Raw genomic sequence first — 26,980 nt, forward strand, 5'->3', positions numbered from 1 at the left:
TTTGCCTTTGTATGTGAGGTTGAGCTGGCTGAGATCCTCTCATGTCACTGCCTTACTTAAATTCTTCAGTACTGCTTCAGAAACCCTAAGGAAAAAGTGCAAACTCCTTAGTCTGGCACATTTCATCCTCTAGTCCTTGCTTACCTTTTTGGCTTCAGCTTCCTGTGTCTCCCTTTCTACTCTATTTAAAGCTTTTATTCTAATCACCTCTTCCTCACCCTCATTCTCCATGCACAGTGCCCTTGCACACTCACTTCCCACTTAAGCTGGCTTTAAATACAGCTCAGGCACTGTTTTCTTCAAGAAGCCTTTACTGAACCCTCAAGGCTGGGTGAGGTACCCCTCTTTAGAGTTCTTACCACTGTCCTTACATAGGGCTGATCTCATTCATTGTATTACAATAGTGAGCAACACTTGCAAATGGCTTCACCATCTGTTACAGCCAAAGTGAGTGATAGTGTGGGATTAACTGTACCATGTAATAAGTGAATATGAGAGACTTGCTATATACAACTTAACTAATGTTGGCTTCAGAATTTCTGCATAGGAGGAGTTTATGGGGACAAATTGATCGGAAGGGGTGGGAATAAGACTCAAAGCTATCTTTGTATAGCACTTTGCATAAAATTCAGAAAATATCTATTGTCCCTATCAAAGAAATGGGGAGGGGAGAAAATATGGAGACATGGAGAGATGCTAAAGTATTGGTGATCCCAAATCAAGATCCAGCTCAACTGCCATGTCCTTCATGGGGTCTTTCCTGATCTGACATTTCCCCTCCCCATAAAGGGCTGAAAGTACATCCTCATCCAACCTGCCTGGTCTATTTTGTATTTTTTATGCACTTGCCCCTCCTTGCTTGTGCTACATCATAGTGTATAATGAGTGTACATCTCTATTTTAATTACTTTGAAAGCTTCCAAAACCCTTAGCATAGTGTCTGGTTCAGAGTAATTACATAGTAAGTAACTGTTGAATGTGGAATGAATTATTGAATTAGGTCAGCGCATCTCAATCTTAATACCATTTTCAAATCACCTGCAGAGCATTTAGGAAATATTAATTCCAAATCCTCAGAAATTCTTCTTTTTTTGAATTATTATTTTTTTAATGCAGCAGGTTCTCGTTAGTTATCTGTTTTATACATATTAGTGTATATATGTCAATCCCAATCTCCCAATTCATCACACCACCACCAGCACCACCCCCCACCCCCGCTTTCCCCCCTTGGTGTCCTTACATTTGTTCTCTACATCTGTGTCTCTATTGCTGCCTTGCAAACTGGTTCATCTGTACCATTTTTCTAGATTCCACATATATGCATTAATATATGATATTTGTTTTTCTCCTTCTGACTTACTTCACTCTGTATGACAGTCTCTGGGTCCATCCACGTCTATGCCAATGACTCAATTTCGTTCCTTTTTATGGCTTAGTAATATTCCATTGTATATATATACACACCACATCTTCTTTATCCATTTGTCTGTCAGTGGGCATTTAGGTTGCTTCCATGACCTGGCTATTGTAAATAGTGCTGCAATGAACAATGGAGTGCATGTGTCTTTTTGAATTATGGTTTTCTCTGGATATATGCCCAGTAGTGGGATTGCTGGGTCATATGGTAATTCTATTTTTAGTTTTTTAAGGAAGCTTCGTACTGTTCTCCTTAGTGGCTGTATCAAGTTACATTCCCACCAGCAGTGCAAGAGGGTTCCCTTTTCTCCACACCCTCTCCAGCATTTGTTGTTCATAGATTTTCTGATGATGCCCATTCTCACTGCTGTGAGTTGATACCTCATTGTAGTTTTGATTTGCATTTCTCTAATAACTAGTGATGTTGAGCAGCTTTTCATGTGCCTCTTGGCCATCTGTATGTCTTCTTTGGAGAAATATCTATTTAAGTCTTCTGCCCATTTTTTGATTGGGTTGTGTTTTTTAATATTGAGCTGCATGAGATGTTTACATATTTTGGAGATTAATCCTTTGTCAGTTGCCTCATTTGCAAATATTTTCTCCCATTCTGAGGGTTGTCTTTTTGTCTTGTTTATAGTTTCCTTTGCTGTGCAAAAGATTTTAAGTCTCATTAGGCCCCATTTGTTTATTTTTGTTTTTATTTCCATTACTCTGGGAGGTGAGTCAAAAAGACCTTGCTGCAATTTATGTCAAATAGTGTTTTTCCTATGTTTTCCTCTAAGAGCTTTATAGTGTCTGGCCTTACATTTAGATCTTTAATCCATTTTGAGTTTATTTTTGTGTATGGTGTTAGGGAGTGTTCTAATTTCATTTTTTTACATGTAGCTGTCCAGTTTTCCCAGCACCACTTATTGAAGAGGCTGTCTTTTCTCCATTGTATATCCTTGCCTCCTTTGTCATAGATTAGTTGACCATAGGTGCAAGGGTTTATCTCTGGGCTTTCTCTCCTGTTCCATTGATCTATATTTCTGTTTTTGTGCCAGTACCATATTGTCTTGATTACTGTAGCTTTGTAGTATAGTCTGAAGTCAGGGAGTCTGACTTCTGCAGCTCCATTTTTTTCCCTCAAGGTTGCTTTGGCTATTCAGGGTCTTTTCTGTTTCCATACAAGTTGTGAATTTTTTTGTTCTAGTTCTGTGAAAAATGCCATTGGTAGTTTGACAGGGATTGCATTGAATCTGTAGGTTGCTTTGGATAGTATAGTCATTTTCACAATATTGATTCTTCCAATCCAAGAAGATGGTATATCTCTCCATCTGTTTGTGTCATCTTTGATTTCTTTCATCAGTGTCTTATAGTTTCTGAGTACAGGTCTTTTACCTCCTTAGGTAGGTTTATCCCTAGGTATTTTATTCTTTTTGTTGCAATGGTGAATAGGATTGTTTCCTTAATTTCTTCTTCTGATCTTTCATTGTTAGTATATAGCAATACAAGAGATTTCTCTGCATTAATTTTGTATCCTGCAACTTTACCAAATTCATTTATTAGCTCTAGTAGTTTTCTGGTGCCAACGCCTCAGAAATTCTGACTTCATTGATCTAAGATGAAACAGGCATTCTTTTTTTGGTGGTTTTTGTTGTTTGTTTTTTTTAAGTTCTTCAGGGTTTAGAACTCTGTTATTAGATTCTTTGTTTAAACAATGATTCTCAAAGTGTGAACTCCTGGACCTAGCAACACCAGTGTCTCCCAGAAACTTGTTTGAAATGTAGATTCTGGGACCCCACACCAGAGTTAGTGAATGAAAAACTCTGAGGGAAGTCCTCAGCAGACTGTGTTTTCCAGCCCTCCAGAGATCCTGATGCATGCTAGAGTTTGAGAACTACTGATTTAAGATGAAATAAATGTTTTCCTATAAATAAAATGTCAAACTATGAGAAACAAAATACATTTTATAATCAGCCCAAAAGGTTTTGCCAACTCAAAGCACCACTCTGAATAAATGAGGGTAGCTCACAAGCACAAGAGAATTGTACTTGTGGAAATAAGCATCACAGCGTTTTATACCTTTTAATATTTTTTGTATGAAATCCTCTCCACTGAAGGGACTAATTTTCATCATAATCTTAAAAAAAATAGTCTATGTCAGGCAGGAAAAGCACATGAAAAATCCAGCACTGGGTAAGGAAGCCTCAGAGTCAAGGATATATTTTCATAGTTTCTTTTCTTAGAGAAAAGTCTGTCTACTTTTTTTTGACAGTAACATTTTCTCGTTCTGTTGTGCTGTTTGACTATGTGCCACTTGATAGTTCTGTCTATTCCTATGGAAACCAAGTTAGTAGATGGAGCCAAGCCTTGGAGGAGGCATTGAGGAGAAATATTAGAAGAGTTCAGCCACAGAGCAAATAAAGATGTTGCCTTTCCTTCAGTCAAATCCTCTCTGAGAGCCAGAATCTGTTTCGAGCCAGAGAGATGTTCTTGGCTGATGTATTGTCTAGCTGCTCTGCCAGATGGATGAACATCTTAAACTTGAAAAGCAACAAATAGAGCTCCATTCTGCCTTTGAAGTGCCATTCTTAACCTTTGCTTAGAGAATTGTCAAATAGCTTTTTAAAAACATTTTTTTCAGATTTGCATAAGATGGCAGGTTAGTGATGTGGTTACCATCATAATTGTTGAGTAATTAGAAATTTTAGCTGTAAAACACAGTACTTAGGCTTGAAATCAGAAATTTAAGGAAAGAAAGAGAATGTCTGTGATTGGGAAAAGCAATACAGATTTGATTTCATTTCTATAGCTCAGTAATTCATGTCATTCAAAAACGGTTTTTGTAACTGTTTCCTGTAAAGATTCACATTAAATTTTAAAAAAAGAAGAAGAAGAAGGAATAAAAGCAGGAAACCAGAGTACAACGAGACACCTAAATCAACCGGGATCAAAGAATGATCCAAGCAGACAAGAATAATGAGGAAAGGCCCATCCTTTTTCCAATCCACTTATACTCTATATTTGATATGGTAGTAGTATCTCATGGTCTAGGTAAAAGAACAGTATGGATTGCACTGTACTGAGCTATTTATGTGGATATTTAAATCATGTTTATATTTCAGCTAAGATGTATAGATTCATTTTTCCAGTTTCATGTACTTTAATTTATGCCAGAAATTATGTCTTTAGATAAAACAGTTGAAACAGCTATTAATATAGATGATTCATAACCCTATATCTTGAATCTAGCTGTCTCTTCCAATCTTCAGATCCATATAGATTCTTTTCTTTCTTTCTTTTTTTTTTTTTTTTGCTAGCTATCTCTATATAGATTTCCCTCAGACACCCCAAACTCCACATGTTAGGAAAACAGAACTCAAAATCTTTAACCTTAATCCTATTTCTCCTTCTGTCTTTTCAGTTGTTGACACCACTCTCCATTTTGTACCCATTCAGGAGGCCTCTTACACATATTTCACAGTCTGTCCTCTTATTTCCACTTAGCTCCCAACATTTCTATTCTGGATTGCTGTAGTAACCCCCTCACCAGTCTCACTACCAAAGATTTGTTTCCCTCAAATCAGTACTTCACACAGCCTCCAGGATATTTCTTAAACACATAAATCCACTCATGTCATTTCCTTCTTCAACTCTTCACTGGCACCCCATTACCTATATGATAAATTTTAGACTCTTCGTCATACTGTATTAGACTCTCCATTTTCTAGCCCCTACTCACCTCTCTAATCAATTTTTGTTTCTTATATTCAATGCTTCATTTCATATTACAATAGTATAGAACTATTTCAAGGCTTGACATTTTGTCTCACCATATATTGCAAGATAAGAAGTTAGTCTGTTACTGCTTCATGGATGTTGACAACAGACACAAGCCTCCAGGGTCAGGGACAAAGAAGTTTATTATTCACAGCATAGCAAAAAGCATCAGCACCTATATGTTTGTATTGATTTCCCTTTCCCCCAAGAACCATGGGGGAGTCACAGAAGGCCCAGATGGATGCTGTACACACAGCAGGTTTCCATCATAGCACAGAGGAACACTGAACTTCAGGAATCTACGCTTTTGTAGTGAGCAGCTAGTAAACCCGGAAGAAGAGATGACCTCATCCCTCAAATTGATTGCAGCAAACACAACCCAGAGAAGTTGCCTAGGCCAAGAGTGGTCAAGTGTCTGCATTTTTGGCATAAGAACATGCAGTGATGATTAGGGCCCATGGTAAATTGCTTCTCCCAGCAACCCATCACTTAGCCCTACATGTTCTTGACATGAGCATGCTATTCCATCAGCTACTCTGATTAATCTGACCAACAGAGGCTGGGAACAAATCTGTTTATGTCTCATACAGCATTTAAATAATAAAACTCCAAGCTGCAGGATGAGAACAACCTGCAGAATTGACTTCAGTGTCCTGGATTAAGTCCACTGTGAATAAGTACCAGGGGAAACAGTAGGTCTTACTTTATACAGTGAAGATATACTCTAAGGCTATTCTGTTATCTATTATGACCCATGCAAGGGAGTTTGAGTGACCTGCTGATCTTTGGTGTTATTGCCAATAATTACATGAGGCACTAGGGGCTGAAAAGCAACCCCTAAGCCCAATGGAGAACTATTTAATGGCCCTCTCTCCCCCAGATACGAACATATAACCTGAAGAGGCACAAGTCACTTTAGTTCAGGATTTGTTGTTAAACGTGGATCACCATTTCATTGTTTGGCTAAGCCACATGGGCAGTATCACCAAGTAGTTACAGCTTTGATTGTCATACATGGCATAACCCAAGGCTTCTCATGCTGCCATTGATGGCATCAAGCGTGGCAGAAGAGTTCAGGTCCATCCATGTCCACATGAATTTTTCTGTTTCATAGCACACGGATGGGGATGACAAACACAAAAGCAGACCAGATTGCTAGTCTCAGCTGCTATTTGATTGAGGTAGTGAAAAGTAATTTTCTTTTTTTTCTGGGATACAATACTGGATCCAGAGGACAAAGAGAGCATCAGTTGTTCTCTCCCTCCCTGTACCTCCCAAGGTGTCCCCTTCCGAGGTGCTGAAGTTGTTGCATTCCCTCCTCAACCACAAAATCAGTGTGTCCCACCCTAATAGCTAGAACGCCTCACCTTTTCTCTCATCATCTACTTGCACCCATACCTTTCATCTAGAAGGGTAGATGCATATAGGACAAATTTACAGAGACCCATTATGTCCCCCACTTTAGCCCACGTGGGCATTTAGGAGGACTTTGTGAGTAGTGTACTCAAGCAAGTGGTCATTATGGATGTGTATGATGTAGGACCGTGTCAATCAACAAACAAATTCAGGTGGCTGAACCAGAGTTAAGTTTGAATCTCTAAGCTCCCTTTTGGTTGGGCTGCCACCCAGAGGGTGTACCAATGAGGCCAGCCTGGGATTACTCTTAGGGGAAAGAAAGAAAGAAGCATCATAACCAGGGATGGACAGGGCGGAACCCTAAATTTTCAACATAGGTGTATATGATCCCCCATTCCTTTTGTCCTGATTACTTCCCAGGAGGCTGCCATGAGGAGATGAACTCTTTCTGTGGGTGGCCACATACAGTAACCAAACTACCCTACCTCTCTCAGGTGTGTGGATCAGGTAGAGGTAACTGAGGTGGAATCAGAAATCTTTCTGAGTTTATTTTCAAGGAGGCCATGCCTGCTCTTGATAATTTCAGATTCCTGAGGACAGCGTGGGGTGCAGAATGCCCATAGAATGTAAAGGGCTGACCTGCCCTGTACACAGTTGGTCTTCCAGAGTTGTCATGGACGTTGGACTGCTTCCCAGTGGTTGCCATCAGGTTTTAACTTAGCCAAATCATGAGTAAACCAGGACAAGGCATTCAGGGGAACCTCTGAGCATCAAGGGCACCATTAAACCAGCAGTTTGCTTCAGACAGTGGCCATGTCTACGTCCAGTTCTTTGTCCCCATTGCCAGACAAAGCAGACTATAGCAGGGATCAGGTACGTGGCGCAGTTGCCTCTGTGTTATCAGGCAAGGCTTTGCATTCACTTTCACTTTTGAGCAGCTGCCCACTCATGTCTCAGCCAAGGGAACCTCTGCTGTTTTCAGTCCACCCAAAATTCTGTATCAAGTAGCAGGGTCTCATTGCTTTCTCCATTGATTTCCACTTTGGAGATTCCTTGACTCAGAGGCCACAACTACATTGCCTTTCAGCTTGCTGCCCCATTGTCATGCTTTCATCCCTTCCTCTGCTTGCCCAGGGGAAGGTGAGCCAGGACCAAGGCATCATTTGGGTGGCTTGTTTTAATCCTGCTCTTCCTCATTGAGTCATTAACAGGACAGTGGGTTCCTTTATCTCCCCAACCTTGCCCACCGCTTGGATATTATCACATGGAATCTTCTCATCCCTGAACCTGACCTGCAGGGCCCTGGTCCTTACTCTTCAAGAAAACTATGTCTCCGTCAGTATCCCCTCCTCATTTCCTGTACTGTCAGGTGTTGGATTTAATTTACCCTACTTTTTTCTTTGTTTGTGCCAACTTATTACAAGGTAATAAATTGGTTCTGAGTACTGGCAGAAGCCACAAGACTACCATCAGAGACAAAAAAAAAGCTTTATTACTGATGGCAAAAGCAGGAGCACTTGCATTTTTGCATCCCTTACCCCCAAGAACCAGGAGGCAATGCAGAGGCCCCAGATGGACACTGAGCACACAGTGGGTTCACATGGCATCTGAGGAATGCTGAATTTGGGGTAGCTCCAGACTTTACTACTTACTTTAGTAAGTAGTAAGCAAGACTCTTTATCTAATGTCCTGGGAGACATTAATGTCCCTTAAGACTGCTTGATACAAACCCAACTCAGAGAAATGGCCCAGGTAGAGGAGTCAAGGCTTTGCATTCTTGGCATACTTAGTAAGAACATGCAAGGACGCTCAGGGCCCACGGCAGATTGCCTCTCCCAACACTATGTGGTATTTCTAAGACTCATTTGTGTCTGCAACCATTACAGGAAAGATTGAGATAAAGAGGTTATTGATATTTGTGACCTATGTACTTCCTAGGGATAGTGATTCTTTTTAAAAATTAACATGGTAAATGCCTTGAGAGTTTATAAATATATAATTACATAGATATCATTAGACTTTATAGTAACAGATCATGTTTCTATTATTTCCATTTCAGTTTTAAATCATGTATCTTTTGGTATATAGTATGATTAGGATTTAGAATAAAGTATGACAGAACGCCTACCTTACATTTATTTGTGCTATTATACATATAATTATAATATTTCCAGGACAAAATTATACACAAACCTATAAATGAACAAAAAAATAAATGAACATTTGGTGGACAATTGTTTTCTCCCCAGCTACCGTGAGAGTAAATTAAGTGCTGAGGACACAGAGAGAACAAGAATGCAAAGAGATTCATCAGGAAACATGTAGGTTTTGAGAAAATATCTAGTCTCTTCAGTGTCCCAGTGGGGAAAAGGACTGCTACAGGCAGTCCTATATTCACACTAAAGCCAAGAAAATACTTAGAATTTGGGAGTATTCTTTGCCTTGATATGAGGCTATAGCTTTAGAGGAAGCTGTTTTAGAGAAGTGGCAGGAGCAGGACAAAGATAAGCCTCAGGACCAGGAAGCTACCCACTAGCTCAGTGACAGTAACTGTGATACCCCTAGTATCACTTAGACATGGGGCTGCGAAACATCATTATAAGTACAGATTCTTATAATGGACCAGGAGCTGGATGTTAGCAGCTATAAGGGTGAGCAAAGAGAAAAAAAGAAAAAAACAAAAAAACCCAAAAAATAACAGCAAGCAATCTTCTCTTTAAAATGAGCCTGCAAACAAAATATATGAAGAAATCTAATGCTAAGAAAGCTACCAATATCATCATTCAGACCATGAATTCATTCCTAGTGGAAGAACATAAACAAAGCAAAAAGAAAAGCCACACAAGAGAGAAGATATTTGCAAAACAAGCCAAGAATTAGTATCCAGAATATGTAAGTAACTTCTATAGATCAGTAAGAAAAAGACAAATAGCTCAGTTGCAAAATGAGTAAACAATGCAAAAAAGCTCTTCACAGAAGAAGAAAAAAATAGCTAACAAAGACGTTCCACTTCAAGAAGGGAAATGAAAATTAAATCCATGGTAAAATACAATTGTATACCCATCATATTGGCAAAAGTTAGCAAGTCTGACAAAACCAAGTGTGGAGAGGATGTGGCGAAACAAGCATTCTCAAACATTACTGGTGGAAGTGTAAATTGGAGTAACTACTTGAGAGAACAATTTCAGCCCAGCAGCTTCAGAAATTCTGGCACATATACCAGGAGCTATATACGAGAAAATTCATTACAGTATTGTTTGTAATAGTGAAAAATGAGAAACATGCTAAATAAATAAATATAACATTATTTTCATATGACAGAAAGCTTTCTTCAGTGAAAAGGTATGAACCAAAGCAATTTGGATACATCTCAAAAATATTGCTTTGAGTTAAAGGTGGCAAGTGATTCATGTAGGGCTACTTATATAAAGATTGAAAACATGTAAAATAATGCTATGTAGTTTATGAATACATTTATTTGTAAGAAATAAAATGTATCAAAACATTCACTGGAATGGTAACCACCAAGTTCTCCAAAGAGAGAAAAGGTAATAGAATTGGGGAAGGACACAAAGGGAGTATTAACCATATATGTTATGTTTTATTTCTTAAAAATGAAAAATCTAAAACAAAATATCAAAGTATTTCACTCAAAACTTCCATATCATTGTTATTAAGATTAAATGACTTTTCCTAAAAAAAGGAGTTCATCTTAGCAAATTGGACAGACAAAAATATGAGCTTAAGTGGCATTTTGAGTTGATTTGTTCCTAGATTCATTTCAAGAGCTGTTCTCCAGGTCAGAGAGCTTTTTCATTCTCTTTTACCCTTTCAGATATTATACTCCTTTTCATGTATTTGTGGAAAATCCAAATGTCATAATCACTTACATTACAGACAAAAGAAGCTCATGGTGTTAATAATTACAGGAAGATTAAGATGAGGATTATTAGTACCTAACAACAACAGCAACGACAAAAAAACAGAAACTGAGAAATGACATCTTATTCAATGTTTCAGAGACATTAGGAAATATTTTCACATTTCAGTGGCATAATAGACCTCATCATATCAGAGTTAATGTCCTTTTAGTGATGAAATCAGGACTTTTTTGTAACTTTAACTCTCATTTCTGCTCACTTACCACCGGAATTTTCTTAAGAATATACACTCTTTTGATCTATTATCTCTTTTGCTCTTATACTATTTCCTACCCAGTCAGAAATTATAAAAGCAAATTCCAAAACAGTCTTCGCCTCAGGGTCATGTTCTGTGTGGCCCTAAGATATGATACTAAATTGTTAACTTCCAAATCATCCCCAAAGTATTTGTGTTATAATAAACCTGAAAACTTAAGAAGTCCTAATTTCAAGCAATAGTGAGGAAATGTTTAGACATTTTGTTTGTTTGCTTTTGTATTGAGGAGGCTTAACGGGAAACAAAGTAGCCTATAACATGTATCCCCAGGGTCATACAGTCTTCAGGGGGTTATCAAAATAGCTTGCTTCCTCAAGCTAATGTTTTCCTCTTTTCCACTTATATTATAAATACTCTCCTGATTTTAGCTCAAAGGTTGTCTGTCCCCTCTGTTCAGTCTCAGAATTGAGTTTGCATACACTGGGCATTTAATAAATGCTTGTTCATGAGACCAAGGAGGTTGACCTTGGTCCAAATGGATTATATTGTTTCTAGTCCCAGCTTTCGTCAGTAATATCTGCTGTGTCTCTGTCCTTTGGAATAGAAGAAGCTGGCCTGATCATATAGCTGACCCCTCCCCAGGGTACCAGCTAAATTCCTATTGGGTATGTACTTGTTGGTACTATATCACCTTTATCCATAGGTAGAGTATAGACATCTTTCTCAATGTAAAAAAAAAAAAATCAGAAAAGCCATTATTTATAACATTCCAACTATTTTTACTTTTACCTGTTCCTAACCTTGGTTCTCTCCTTAATCAGTAGCTGAACTACGTATACCATGTTCAGTCAGATCTTTCTATCTACATGCCCTCTGTCATGGGCCATTCTTGGTTCCACTTGACCATTTATGTTTTATTGCCTCCTCCACATTGGAAAACTGTCCATAATGAAGTTAGCAAACATTACTGAGCATTTGCTTTGTGTACTGTTCTAAGTACAGATATTACCTTTATCATTTCATATGCATGATAATCTCAGGTACTATTATTATTCCTGTTTTACAGATGAGGAAATTAGAGTCACAGGAAGATACTTTAATTGATATGTAAAAATTTTCCATGATACTTCTGTGAGGAGCAAAGATGAAATCTATGTCAAAGAGCTTTTTTTTTTTTTTTTGCTGTACGCGGGCCTCTCACTGCTGTGGCCTCTCCCGTTGCGGAGCACAGGCTCCGGACACACAGGCTCCGCGGCCATGGCTCGCGGGCCCAGCCGCTCCGCGGCATGTGGGATCTTCCGGGATCGGGGCACGAACCCGTGTCCCCTGCATCGGCAGGCGGACTCTCAACCACTGCGCCACCAGGGAAGCCCAAAGAGCTTTATAATAAGTAAAGTACAAACATTTTACTCCTGGCTGCTTTGTAACAAGGTTCAATGGATGTTTATTGAATGAATGAGTGATTATTACTGAGGTGTACGATGTTTTGTGTAGGTAGAATCCGCAGAATAATGTGAAATGTAAATATACCAAGCACTATGTCTATTAGTCAGTAGCCACCCCCAATATATTCTAATTTCCTCCTTCTCCTTCCCATTTCCTTTAAATTTCAAAATCACAATGATTGTCTGATTGAATATCTTTAAAAGGTCATGATGAATTATTCTGTAATATTTGAAATGTTATGCTGAGAAAGGTCAAACCTTATTTTTTTGATATGAAGTACCACATATGTTTGTTTTTCCTGGGCATTTTTCTCTTTTTTTGAAAGAAAAGATGGCAAGAGATTTAGAGCAGGGTGCCCTCTTGAGGAAATTTTAGCACCTTCTCAAAAACTGGCATTGGGTGAAATCAGAAAATCCAGATAAATGATGTCCACTATGAATGAAGCTCAGATAAATAAAACATTAAAAAGTAATAGTAACAAAATTCCAGATATTTGACAGTTAATATTCTTTTTTATATATATATTGGGGGTAGGAGTTTTTAAATTTATTTTATTTATTTTTGCTGTGTTGGGTCTTCGTTTCTGTGCAAGGGCCTTCTCCAGTCAAGCGGGGGCCACCCTTCATCACGGTGCGCGGGCCTCTCACTATCGCGGCCTCTCCCGTTGCGGAACACAGGCTCCAGACGCGCGGGCTCAGCAGCTGTGGCTCATGGGCCCAGCCGCTCCGTGGCACGCGGGATCTCCCCAGACCAGGGCTCGAACCCATGTCCCCTGCATCAGCAGGCAGACTGTCAACCACTGCGCCACCAGGGAAGCCCCAAGAGTTAATATTCTTAACTGTTATGATCTAATTTAGCAACTGTAAATAAGAATTTTTAAATAAAAACAAAAACCTCTAGAAGATATTTCATTTCCTCTTATTCACTTCAAGTAATATTTGTTAAGCACCTATTATGTGCCAGGAACCATGCCGAGCACAGTAGTCAACAAAACATAGTCTCTGCCTTCATGATGCTTACTGCTTATGAGGGAAATCTCAGTGAAGGGAAATAAAAACATGTGTAACTACAAACTGGGGAAAGTACTATGAAGGAAATGAAAGGGTACTGCAATAAAGAAGAACAAAATAAGTTCTGCTTAGGGTAGTCAAGGAAAGCCTCTCTGAAAGGAAATAAATGAGCTGCATTCATTTGTTTTTCAGTCCATTCCAATTTTGCCCATCTAGTATAGACAGCCTTATGACCCTTTTCCTAGCCTTGTTCTCCCTTATCTCTGCCCCAGCCCTGGAGCTGAGTTGAATCCTGTCTTTGCCCCCGTAGGCAAGCAGGCAAGTCTCATTCTTCCTTCTGCACCTCACTGTTGCTCTAGCTAGTTCCCTTTGCCTTACTTAGAGCCTCACATTCATCACAGTGGGGAACCTGCTCAATCAATAAATGTCTTCCTTACTAATACCGATAGCTCCTGATAGTAGAACATTAATGCATTGTAATTATAATACTTAAAGGTCACATTTCCAACAATGTTTAGGATGTAGAGGGTCTCAGAAGATGAAAAAGACAGGTAGCCCTGCCTGCCACTACGCTTTGAATAGGGAAAGAGAAAAATACACATGAAGTAGGCAGAGAACTTGATCATGCAATGCAGTTTGTTCATGTTGACTTGGAAATATCTGTGATGCCAAGCATATTGAAGGCTCCAATCAGAATTGGAAATATGGAACTAGATCTCAGGAAAGAGCTTAAAAGAACTACTGAATATTTTTCAAGGATTTCAAAGCTCACACAGACATACTATAAAATGGTCGACCTGAGTCCCCACCAGTGTATTACTCTAACCCTTATAGCTAAACTTCTTTATCAGATGGGTTGGTTCTGCCAGATTGGAGGGTTTAACTGGTGTGGAGAGCACTGACTGCAACTGGGTGGCCTACAGTGATTTCTGGGTTGGTGTTTGTGTGACCAGATGAGTCTGGGACCTGAACTTTGAGGAAGCTGCTTCTACCTTAGTTGTACCTGTAAATAACTCTCTTCAAGAAAGCTAACCACCTTTTCCTTATTAACCAAATGACTGTGAACAAAATATTTAACCCCTTTGAATCTCAATTCCCTCACCTGTAAATTGGGGTTTAAAATCTCTACTTATTTCACAAAGTTATTATACTCCAAATATAAATAATATGTGCTGTGCTGGTCAGATTGTGCTGAAACTAATACATTCACACATTGTTGCTACTAGATAGCCATTTGGAAAATACACCAAAAACCATAAAATGCACAAACTCCTTTGACCCAGTTATTTGGTTCCTGATAATTTATTCTATGGGAAAAAAATATGTGAAAAATCATGTACATTGTAGCATTTTCTATTAAAAAAATTATATGCAGTAATAGAATGATTAAATAAAATGTCTTGCCTTAACACAATGAAATATTGACCAGCCACTGAGTAAACTAAATGCATATAGAAAGCAGTTGGAAAGAAACATGAAAAAATAAAACAATTGCTAGAGTAGTAGAATTATAAGTACTTTCCTTTTATTAATTTATCTGAATGTTATTATTCTAGCAGAATAATTAAAATGCTTAAAACATTTTAAAATTTAAAAAAATTTTTGGCTCCAAACTAAATTTCTTCTTACTGTCTCTTATTTTTTATTTAGGGAAATTATCGTTTCATGAAACTCTTACTTACACGCAGAGCAAACTGGATGCAGAAAGATCTAGAAGAAATGACTCCTTTACACTTGACTACCCGGCACAAGAGCCCTAAGTGTTTGGCGCTTCTGCTGAAGTTTATGGCACCAGGAGAAGTGGATACACAGGATAAAAACAAGGTAATGGACTGTCAAAATCGAAGACAAATAGAGCAGAAAGCAAATGCTTTATTTTATGATGTGAAATCTCAAGGAGGAAGGCCTAAATTACCACTCATGCATGGTAGAACAATTCCAAGTCTCCACACACCCCAGTAAAGTATTTCACTTAAATTCTGTCATTTTATCCTCCCAGCAACCAGGTGTGGTGGGTAGTATCATCTTTTTACATATGGGAAAACTGAAGCTCAAGAAGATTAAAATTCTGCCCAAGATCCAATTGGCAGGACTAGAATTCAAACCAGGCCTGTCTAACTCCAACTCAGTATTTGACTGCCAGTCAAGATAGTTGCTAAAGGTAGTTAGATTTGTAGTGGCCAAATGCCCTGGGTAATGTACTAAGTGCATAGTGCTTTAATGGCCTGGGCTTTGGCATCATTCTTCTTGGGTTTCAGTGTAGAAGCCACCGCTTGTTCTATGTCCATCGAATTACTTAACTCCTCTATTCCTCAATTTTCTCATATAAAGGGTTGTTGAAGATAAAATGAGATGATATATGTGAAGTGTTTAGCGCAATGCCCAGTGCATAGTATTCTCTCAATAAATATTAGCTTAAAATTATTATTATTAGTTCATTTTGATTCTAACATCTGCTCTGGCATTCTTACTAGGATCCATTATCTTCCCTGCTCTTGAGTTTTAACATAGTGTACACATTGGTCATTGTTTTGATCAACACTCTGATCATTCCTTACAGGAAAAAAATGTGGTCTTTAGACAATGCAATCATCCTCTTCCTTTTCATCAGGCACTTAATCATAGAGTCTTGCTAACTCCATCACTCTCATGTAATTAAAACTCTTATAAGTCATTCACTGGGTTTATATTCAATAATCTTTTCACTCCCATAATGTTCTTTATGTGATTTTTAGATTTTGTTTAGTAGTCATTCACATAACCCAGAGTTCTGAAATCAACTTTAACTTTATTTTACAACTTGTAAATTAATATTATTCCTAAGTCACAGCATTTATAGTACTAATATTTCACTGAGAATTCCCTGGTGGTCCAGTGGTTGGAACTCTGTCTTTTCACTGCTGAGGGCCTGGGTTCAATCCCTGGTCAGGGAACTAGGATTCCACGAGCCACGTGGTGTGGCTAAATAAATAAATAAATAAATATTTCACTGAAAAAAGCACAAGACCCATGAATCACTTGAGAAGCTACAACTGTCTTTGGGCTTCATGTCTTCCCCAATATATTCTGTGAACTTCCTGCTGTCTTCCAGTCCCTGTATGTTCTTCTATTATTGAACAGGGATGGGAGGTTATTCAGTCAGAGAGATGGAAAATGGATCTGCATAGTCCAGGCAGCCACAGAGAAGAAAGAAGGACAAAAGTACAGAGCACGGAGTCTCAAACCATCTGAGGTGAAGGATCAGTTTTTTTAAAATTTCTAATCTGTCACAGACCAATCATATTATAAAATACATTAAAAATGAGCAACAAAAAACCAAACCACTCAATTAAAAAACTGGCAAAGGACTTGAATAGACATTTCTCCAAAGAAGATATACAAATGACCAATAAGCACATGAAAAGATGCTTAATATAACTAATCACAAAAGAAACACAAATCAAAAACCACAGTGAGATAGCACTTCACACCCTTTAGGATAGCGATTATCACAAAAAAACAAAAATAACAAGTGTTGGTGAGGATGTGGAGAGATTTGAACCCTTGTGCACTGTTGGTGGGGATGTAAAATGGTACAGCCACTGTGGAAAACAATATGGCAGTTCCTCAAAAAATTAAACATAGAACTACTGTATGATCCAGTAAATCTACTTCTGGTTATATACCCAAAAGAATTGAAATCAGGAATGCGAACAGATATTTGTACATCCATGTTCATAGCAGCGTTACTCAAAATAGCCCAAAGATGTTACTCACAAACCTCCCAAATGTCTTTTGATGGACAGCTGGATTAAAAAAATGCAGTATATACATACAGTGGAATATTATTCAGCCTTAAAGAGGAATGGAAGTCTGACACATGCTACAATGTGGATGAACTTTGAGGACATTATGCCAAGTGACAAGTCAGACACAAAAAGACAAGTATTGTAAGATTCCACTTACGAGGTATTCATAGAGACAGAAAGTAGAATGGTGGTTGCCAGGTGACGGGGAGGAGGTGGGAATTGGGAGTTATTGTTAAATGGGTTTGGAGTTTCAGTTTGGGAAGATGAAAAATTCTGGAGATAAATAGTACTGATGGTTACACAACAATGTGAACGTACTTAATACCACTGAACACTACACTTAGAAACAGTTAAAATGGTAAATTTTATTTTATGTACATTTTACCACAGTCAAAAAAAAGAAAAAATTACTAGAAAAATAAAAAATAAAGATGTAAAAAAATGCAACCCCAAACTTTTTACTGTTAGGTTCAACAGCATAATATATTTCAGTAAATATATTCAGAACAGGGACTTCCCTGGTGGTGCAGTGGTTAAGAATCTGCCTGCCAATGCAGGGGACACGGGTTCAATCCCTGGTCCAGAAAGATCCCACATGCCGTGGAGCAACTAAGCCCGTGTGCCACAACTACTGACCCCGCGTGCTGCAACTACTGAAGCCCACGTGTCTAAAACCCGTGCTCCACAACAAGAGGAGCCACCACAATGAGAAGCCCGCGCACCACAACGAAGAGTAACCCCGGCTCGCCGCAACTAGAGAAAGCCCACGCACAGCAGTGAAGACCCAACGCAGCCAAAAATTAATTAATTAATTCTTTAAAAAAGAACAAATATAGGAAAAGAAAAGAACTACAGAAACTGTACATGTTGTTTACTGAAAATGTGGTTTTAGGCGATTAACTGCTTTGATATTTGTGACTTTTTTGTTCTGCAGTTATCACTAAACAAAAAGTAATGAGTTAATAACTCTACATGTTAGACGCCTGTAGGTTCACTTTGAATGAATACCACATATGCCAACATTTAAAGTTTTTAAGGTGACAAATGAGCTTGGTTCCTGCTGTTAAATGATCTCATTCTAGATTGGATTCATGACAATGCCACTCTCAAGGCATAAAGTATATCTAAACAGTTTCTCTGAGGTTTCATTAATAGTTCTCCTAATAGAGAAACCAGTATGTTGATGAGAGTGGCAGAAGAGATTTTTAAAGCAACATTGGCAAATTCAGCATGTTCATTTTTAACTTTATCTAAAAATAAAGCAAGTGTTGCTGTATTTTCAAAATATATCTTAACAATTTATCCTGTAAAATTATAGTTAAATTTAAATTTATCCTTTGATATAAAAAATGGATTCTAGATCCATGATTTCCTATGCATAGATCTTTTCTGATAGATATTAAAATATAAAACCTTCTATCAAATTCTTAAGGTGCTTAGTGCAATATCAAGATGATCACTTACTTTGTTGATAATTATTCATAAAATATTTCGCTGCGTTTTTCTTTCTCAGTATTATCAGTTATTAGTACTTGATGACCTAAATCCCTGCCATGGTTAAGATGTCAGATTCTGGAGTCAGACTGCCTGGGTTTAAAATCTCTATTCAGTCACTTGCTACCTTCACACCTTTGAGCAGATTACTTATCCTCTTCATACTTAACTTTCCTCATCAGTCGCATGCAAATTCAAGAGTACTCATTTCCCAGAGTTGTCATGATATAGACTACTTGAGATAAAATATATAAAACTCTTACGACAGTGCCTGTCACACACTGAAAGTTTGGGAAGAGTTTGTTGTGTTTTCACTGTTACTGTAGTTATTGTTATTTTGAGAATCTCTCAATTTTGCAGCAAACAGCTCTGCATTGGAGTGCCTACTACAATAACCCTGAGCATGTGAAGCTGCTCATCAAGCATGATTCCAACATTGGAATTCCTGATGTCGAAGGCAAGATCCCACTTCACTGGGCAGCCAACCACAAAGATCCGAGTGCTGTTCATACAGTGCGGTGCATTCTGGTGGGTATAAGGGATGGCCTTTCCAAATATATATATACACACTATATATATATATATATATATATATATATATATATATATATAATGAAATATCCAATATATGCAAAAGCATTTATATGACACACAACCAAGTTATGAAGCAAAAGAGTATAACAAACATGTGAGCTCATCACCAAGAAATAAAACATTTTTTTTTTTTTTTTTTTTTTGCTGTACGCGGGCCTCTCACTGTTGTGGCCTCCCCCATTGCGGAGCACAGGCTCCGGACGCACAGGCCCAGCGGCCATGGCTCACGGGCCCAGCCTCTCCGCGGCATGTGGGATCCTCCCAGACCGGGGCACGGACCCGTATCCCCTGCATCGGCAGGCGGACTCTCAACCACTGCGCCACCAGGGAAGCCCCAAAATAAAACATTTTAATACTGTTATTTAAGACCACACAGAACTTTCCTATGTGCCAGTTTCCAAATACATTCTCTCTCCCTGTGCCATGCTCATTCCTGTCCCCCATCAACTATTTTTCTGAGTTTATATTTATCATCCCTGTCTTTGTTTTATACTTGTTCTTATTAAATAGTAAATAGATGTAAGTGAATATTTATATAATACATTTAAGATATATAAGGAAACAACAAATACTCATGTACTCATCACTGAGTTGAGGAGCCAAGTACATACCATTGAAGTTCCCTGGATACCTCCCAGTACCGTTCTTTTCTCTCCTTTCTCAGAGTCAGCCACTATCCTCAGTTTTGTGCTTATCATTCCACTGGTTTTCATTATAGTTTTGACACATGTTTGTATCCCTAAAAAATATATTGTTTTTAACATTTTTTAATTTTATATTCATAGAATCGTACTGTATGTATTCTTCCGCAACATACTTTCCTCTTGCTCAGGGTTAAGCTGGTGATTTTATCTATGTTGCTGTGTGTAGCTGTAATATATTACTTTTTACTGCTGTATAGTATTCCATTATATGAAGATTAAATGACACGTTATTCAGTCTGTTATTGACTGACATTTGGAACTGTTTCCAGTTTGTTGCTATTTACAACAGTGCTGCTCTGAACCTTTTTTAAAAGCATATCTAGGGTATCTAGGGTATGTATTTAACTGGTTGTTGCAGGTGTATAGAAATGCTATTGATAGTTTGGGCCATTAATTATATATTTAACCAACTTGCTATACTTTCTTATTAATTTTGAATATTTATCAGTATGTTCTTTGAGGTTTTCTAATCACTCCTTCCCAAATTCCAACTTACAGGCTATGGTAGTCTAATATTTAGTCCTATTTGCTTATAACACACAAATTAGACTGCAAAAGATATTATTGTTTTATTTGTACAATGAAAATTTATTTCTACTTCTGTGTTAACTAATTTCTTTTCTCTGCATTTCTTCTTGAGTCTCAAATTTTCCTTCTAGAGTTATTATTATCTTACTTCCTGAAGTATAATTCTTAGAACTTCCTTTAGTGTAAATCTATGGTGGTAAACTCCCTGATTTTTTTTATAAATTTATTTATTTGTTTGTTTTTTGTTTTGTTTTTTTGGCTGTGTTGGGTCTTTGTTGCTGTGTATGGGCTTTCTCTAGTTGCAGTGAGTAGGGGCTACTCTTCATTGCAGTGTGTGGGCTTCTTTTGTTGTGGAGCACAGGCTCTAGGCGCACAGACTTCAGTAGTTGTGGCATGTGGGCTCTAGAGCTTAGGCTCGGTAGTTGTGCACGGGCTTTGTTGCTCCATGGCATGTAGGATCTTCCCAGGCCAGGGATTGAACGCGTGTCCCCTGCATTGGCAGGTGGATTCTTAACCACTGCACCACCAGGGAAGCCCTCCCTGATTTTATTTGTTAAGAATGTCTACATTTTGGGGCCTCCCTGGTGGCGCAGTGGTTGAGAGTCCACCTGCCGATGCAGGGGACACGGGTTCGTGCCCCGATCCCGGAGGATCCCACATGCCGCGGAGCGGCTGGGCCCGCGAGCCATGGCCGCGGGGCCTGTGTGTCCGGAGCCTGTGCTCCGCAACGGGAGAGGCCACAGCAGTGAGAGGCCCGCGTACAGCAAAAAAAAAAAAAAAAAAAAAAAAAAAAAGAATGTCTACATTTCTACTGTACTCTTGAATATATAGTTTTCCTGTATACACAGTCCTAAGTAGTTACTTTTCTCAACTCTTTCAGACTGTCATTTTGCTGCTTTCTGCCTTTCATTAATTCCTCTTGAAGAGCCTATTATTGGTCTATGTCATCCCTTTATAGATATCTTTTCTCTCAGGCTGCTTTTTAAAATTTTTTCTATATGGCATACTACAGTTTTACTATGGTTTGTCTAGGTGTGCCTTTTTTTTTTTTTTTCCTGTTTGGTATACATTCGGATTATTGCATCTCATTTCTGGAAAATACATAACCATTATCTCTTTAAATATTGCGTCTCTTTTATTCTCTCTACTCCTGCCTTTGGGGTCTCCAGTAATACATATTTTAGACCTTTCTATTTTACTTTCCATGTCTCTTAACTTCTCTTTTATGTTTCTATCATCTTGTCTCTTTCTGCTACATTCTGGGTAATTACATCAGATCTGCCTTCCAGTTTGCCAATTCTTTCTTCAGCTGCATCCAATCTCTTGTTTACCCTATTCATTTAGTCTTCAATCTTAGTGATTATATTTTCACTTCTAAAAGTTCTACTTGGTTCTTTTTCAGATCTGCCTGATCATTTTGAGAGTTTTTTTTCCTTGCTCACCTTTTATTTCATTTTTCATTTTCTTACATGTTTCATAGATAGTTATTTTATATTCTTTATGTGTTAATTCCAAGATCTGAAGTCTTTGGAGGATGATTCTCACTCATAATATCTTATTTCCTCACAGATTTGGCTTTTTTTTTCTCCCTTATAAATGAATCTAAGTCCTTGGGAGACTCAAGGGCCTAGAATACCATTGTGGTAATATTCTACTTCTTTTTTTGAAGTGTTTATAATACCTTTAATACTCTTTTTTGTAAAATAGCCTGACTGTATAGACAGCTCTAAATCTGGGATGGCCCTTCAGAGAGTTCTTAAATTTAGACAAGAGAGCTTGGCTTTGGATGTAATGTAATCTGAGAAGGGACCTGACCATGGGTGAGGTCAGGTCATTGCTTTAGCTGAAGCAATTCCAAAAGGATGACAGTAGAAAGTCATTTGCTGGCAGCACTTGCAGCATCTGGGGAAGTAGGTCCTTTAGTCTTGAAGGGGGACCTAAGCAATGCATCATATCTGCTACAAAGATCCAGTAGAAAAATGAATAAATGTTGTGAACTGTCAATTTAAACCGAATATCCAATAAACATATGATAAAAAAAAACTCAACCTCATTCATAAAAGAAATACAAATTAAAACATCAGTGAAATGCTTTTCATACTTATAAGGGGAAAAATGTTGTAAGTCTGTGGTTAAGTGGTTAATATGTACCAGCATGTGGGGAAATAAAAGCTTTTACACATTGTCATAGATGTGTTAATTAGTACAGCCATTTAGAGAGCAGTTTGACAATACTAGCTGAAGATACAAATATCCTTCAACCCAGCAATTTCCCATCTAGGTGTCTGGGCTAGAAAAAAATCACATGTGCCACAAAGGGACATGTAAAGGAAGTGTGTTCATTGCAGCATTATTGTTAATAGTGGGAAAAAATGTAAATAACCTAAATATCCCTCAATAGGAGAATGGTTAACTAAATTGTGGTTTAACAAATGGACTAGTATCATCATAGATACCCAAATGTGTTGAAATTAAAAATTCAAAAGTATAATTTTGAAAGAAAAAATTCAGGGATATGTATGGTATAATACATAAGTATAAATACTGAAAACACACATACAAAATTCAACTGTTGTTTATGGATGTATATATATGAAGCAAAAATCCAAAACATATGCCTTTAGCTGAATCTGTAAGAGATAAAAAGAAGCACGTTAGGCAAAATGTTGATCCCTATTTAATCTATTGATAGATGGTACATGTTGTTTATTGTATCTTTTCTGTACTTTTTATAGTTAAATATGAAAATTAATTTTAAAGATTTAGACTGTATACTTTTTTCTGAATTTATCACTTCTGCTGAGAGAGAATATGTAGGTTTCAAAAATTGCTCAGTTAATACTGTGTCAAATGTGATTTAGTAAGGATTCCATTTATGTCTGAGGTCTCTGGTTCCTTAAAAATAGGATGCTGCTCCAACAGAGTCTTTACTGAACTGGCAAGACTATGAGGGTCGAACACCTCTTCACTTTGCAGTTGCTGATGGGAACGTGACAGTGGTTGATGTCCTGACCTCATATGAAAGCTGCAATATAACATCTTACGATAACTTATTTCGAACGCCCCTTCACTGGGCAGCTTTACTAGGTGAGTTGAATGTGAAACCAAGGATCAACAGCAGGAGGAACTGCATGAGTATAGGAAATTTTCCATGGCTTCTCTCCCCCTGTCAGCTCCCACCTCCTATTTAATTGTTTTAGTTTTTAATTGATATGTGGCACTTTATACCTAAATCCCTCTGTTGTATGCTTAAATTTTAGCAATATAAAATGTATTATCTGTTATATATTAATTTCAACATCGTGTCTTTTCATTTTTATTATAAAAATAATGCACATTTGTTGACAAATGTAAATATAAAATAATCATCACATTCAATGCCTTTGCTTTTTTGGAGAAGGGCTTTAATTTTATGTGTGAGCTAATACTATGATATTTGATTTCCTTTTCATATTTCTTGATATGCCTTTGACTTAACCTTTTTGGGGATCACTTTTTTAGATGAGAGAGTATATATGTGTATGTGTCTGATTTTTGGCAATCTGAGAGTCTTTCTCTTTTAGTGAAGGAGTTTTACCCTCTGATAATCATTGTTATAAATTGTATAATTTGATCTTTTTTCTGTTATTCTGCTCTTTGAGTATTATTAGTGTTTTGGGTTTTTTCCTGATTCCTTTGTTTTCTGCCTTGTGGTGTGTAGATTACATTCGTTGTTGTTTGGTTTTGAATTGCCTAATGTTTTAGGAGGATTTTTAGGTTCTACTAGTAGTTACTTTTAAACTTTTAAGCCTAAGTCAGAATCCAGAGCAAAACTGTGTCTATTGATTCCCATCTATTTAAAATGAGGAATTTAGCACACTTTCACTTATCATTCTTTGGGTATTTGTAAATATAATCTGATAGTAATTATTAATTAATATTAATAATTATAATAAACCATTATTATTATGGACTTAGTTTTTAAATTACACATTATCTCTTTTTTAAATGATTGCATTCAGTTTTATAGTCAGATTTATAATTATTATTTACACTTCATTTCAAGGTGCAGTTTCATCCCTTTTCCTCTGCATCCTAGGAGGACTTTGCAAATTTGTCTCCACAACACTAAATTGACTTGTGTTTCACAAGTTCAGCTTTCTTTCTGCCTCTTATAGATTGTATTTTAGGTTATATTTTGATTTCCTTCTCTCATCCATATTTCTTTTTATCTCAGCTTTTTTCCTTTTTATCTCCTTCCATTACCTTTTCATTTTAGATTATTTTCTTCTTAGGATATTCTGTTTCATTTCATAGAGGCCATCTCTTTGCAAAAGTCACGGATGCCAAACAGTTGCCTGAAATTTTCCTCTGGATCCTTCTCTAGACCATTTTCTGAGGTATGCTCTTCTTCTTTCTGATGGTGTTCCTTTCTCCCTGTCCTAGAGTATGTTTTCATATAGCCTTTTCTGAATTTTTCTCTTTCTCTTTCAAACGAGAGATATTTAGATTGACTATGTGCATAGATTGCCTTTGATCCTGTTTTTGCCCATTCATGTTATGGAGAACTCCATCTCAAACCATAGCTGGAGAGCAGGTAGACGAGCACAACTCCCACTCCAATTCCTTTTTTGCTGCCTGGCTTTCATGCAGTGTATTCTTGCTCTGCTAATGTGGCATCTTCTTCATTGCCTCATTCCCTATACACTGAAGCAATGGCATGTATGAAATTCAGGTTTCCTAAATATACTATTACCAGGTTTATTTATTCTTTGATCCTTTCTACACTTCTTCACCTGTGGAGACCACATCCACATCCTCCAAAGTGTACTGCAGAGCATGTTTCTCTACTACCACCTCATCATTCCTGCCCACTTGTTTTCTGGGATTTGAAATCACTGCCTAGATGTTAAAAAATTGGGGGAGGGAGGTTAGAGGGGATGGATAGAAGGCCTTAGAGGTTACAGGAGTTTGTATTATAGGTTGTCCTCCTGAATAGCAGAAGAGAACAACCGTGCAGTTCTGATTGATGGTGCAATGGAACCTGGAGACGAGGGACACTAATGGCTGAGAGGGGCTGGCTTCTAACACGTCTTCTTCTGTTTTGTTTTTTTTTGTTTGTTTGTTTTTTGTTTTTTTTTTCTTTTTGCGGTATGTGGGCCTCTCACTGTCGTGGCCCCTCCCGTTGCGGAGCACAGGCTCCAGACGCACAGGCCCAGCGGCCATGGCTCACGGGCCCAGCTGCTCCGCGGCATACGGGATCCTCCCAGACCGGGGCACGAACCCGCATCCCCTGCATCGGCAGGCGGACTCTCAACCACTGCGCCACCAGGGAGGCCCTTCTTCTGTTTTTATGGGCAGTTTTATAAGGTGAAGCCAGGGGATGCAGTGAGCTTATACTTAATACAGTTTTTTCTCAATCTGGCTATTATAATTAGTCATTTCCTTCCTGGTTGAAGCATTAAGTTTTTAGTGTTGTAAGTTTTTGCCTTTGTGCTACATAATCATGTATTTTCGTGAGAAGTTAGAAGAGGCTGCACTGGGCATTGTGAATGCTGGTTTATGTGCTAATGATTTTTCTTACCCCTTTCCTTTAAATAGATTATAAATGAATCAGTCCTTTTATGTGATAACTACCTTGTGTCTGCTTTCAGGCCACGCACAGATTGTCCATCTCCTTTTAGAAAGAAATAAGTCTGGAACCATCCCATCTGACAGCCAAGGAGCAACACCCTTGCACTATGCAGCTCAGAGTAACTTTGCTGTAAGTAAACCATGACAATTTTCTTTTTTTTTAATTAAATTTTTATTTTGATATAATTGTAAATTCACATGCAGTTGTAAGAAATAAAACAGCAAGATCCCATGTACCCTTCATTCAGTTCACTCCAGTGGTAACATCTTGCAAAAGTATAATATAATGTCATAAACTGGAAATTGATATTGATGTAATGCGCTGACCTTATTCAGATTTCACACTGTTACATGTACTCATTTGTGTGTTTGTGTAGCAATTATTTGTTAACAATTGCTCATACTGTTCACTCTCTGATTCAGGTGATAGTCTGAATTTTCATAAAGCTGTTAGTCACATGGGAAGTTTTAAAGAATTTTTATTTTAACTATTCAGTGTAACATTTTGCTTTACTGTAAGTGTACTTAATCTTTTTTGTTCATTGTAAGGCACTAAAGACAATCTAGTGTTTGGAAATCTGTAATTGTCCTGAAGGCAGTGGGCAAGGCTTTAGAACTAGATAGACCTTGGCTAGAATCTTTTTTTTTTTTTTTTTTTTTTTTTGCGGTATGTGGGCCTCTCACTGTTGTGGCCTCCCCCGTTGCGGAGCACAGGCTCCGGATGCGCAGACCCAGCGGCCACGGCTCACGGGCCCAGCCGCTCCGCGGCATATGGGATCCTCCCAGACCGGGGCACGAACCCGTATCCCCTGCATCGGCAGGCGGACTCTCAACCACTTGCGCCACCAGGGAGGCCCGATTGGCTAGAATCTTGACTGTGCTATTTGCTAGCTGTATGACCTTGCATAAGTTCTTAACCTCTCTGAATCTTAGTTTCTTCATATGTAAAATGAGAATAATTATACCTTTTCTTTTAGGATTATTGTAAGGATTAGAGAAAGTTTATGACCAGTGCCTAGTGTAATACCTGGCATAGAAGTAGCATTCATCGTTATTATTATTTGTGCTAATAATTTTGTATATTGTACATCTAAGAAAGCAAAAATATGAGTTATTGATATATCCAAAGATA

At 37.9% G+C, this 26,980-nt stretch overlaps 1 protein-coding gene across 5 annotated transcripts in view; it reads left to right on the forward strand.

Annotated features, from left to right (window-relative positions):
* INVS (inversin) overlaps positions 1 to 26,980 on the forward strand; it is a 150,056-nt gene that overhangs the window by 57,095 nt on the left and 65,981 nt on the right. For 3 of the 5 annotated variants that reach the window (XR_009532773.1, XM_060101074.1, XM_060101076.1), the window contains exons 4-7: positions 14,778 to 14,951; positions 18,770 to 18,937; positions 23,142 to 23,322; positions 25,869 to 25,978. Coding sequence is in view for 3 of the 5 variants with exons in the window: in XM_060101074.1 (XP_059957057.1) it covers positions 14,778 to 14,951; positions 18,770 to 18,937; positions 23,142 to 23,322; positions 25,869 to 25,978 (633 nt within the window). In the remaining 2 variants the exon portion in view is untranslated. Of the gene's footprint in view, positions 1 to 14,777; positions 14,952 to 18,769; positions 18,938 to 23,141; positions 23,323 to 24,528; positions 24,615 to 25,868; positions 25,979 to 26,980 lie in introns of those variants that run through there. The other 2 variants (XM_060101075.1, XM_060101077.1) reach the window with 2 other exon arrangements.

This window comes from Mesoplodon densirostris, chromosome 6, assembly GCF_025265405.1.
Source record: "Mesoplodon densirostris isolate mMesDen1 chromosome 6, mMesDen1 primary haplotype, whole genome shotgun sequence".
In the NCBI taxonomy this organism is placed as follows: Eukaryota; Metazoa; Chordata; class Mammalia; order Artiodactyla; family Ziphiidae; genus Mesoplodon; species Mesoplodon densirostris.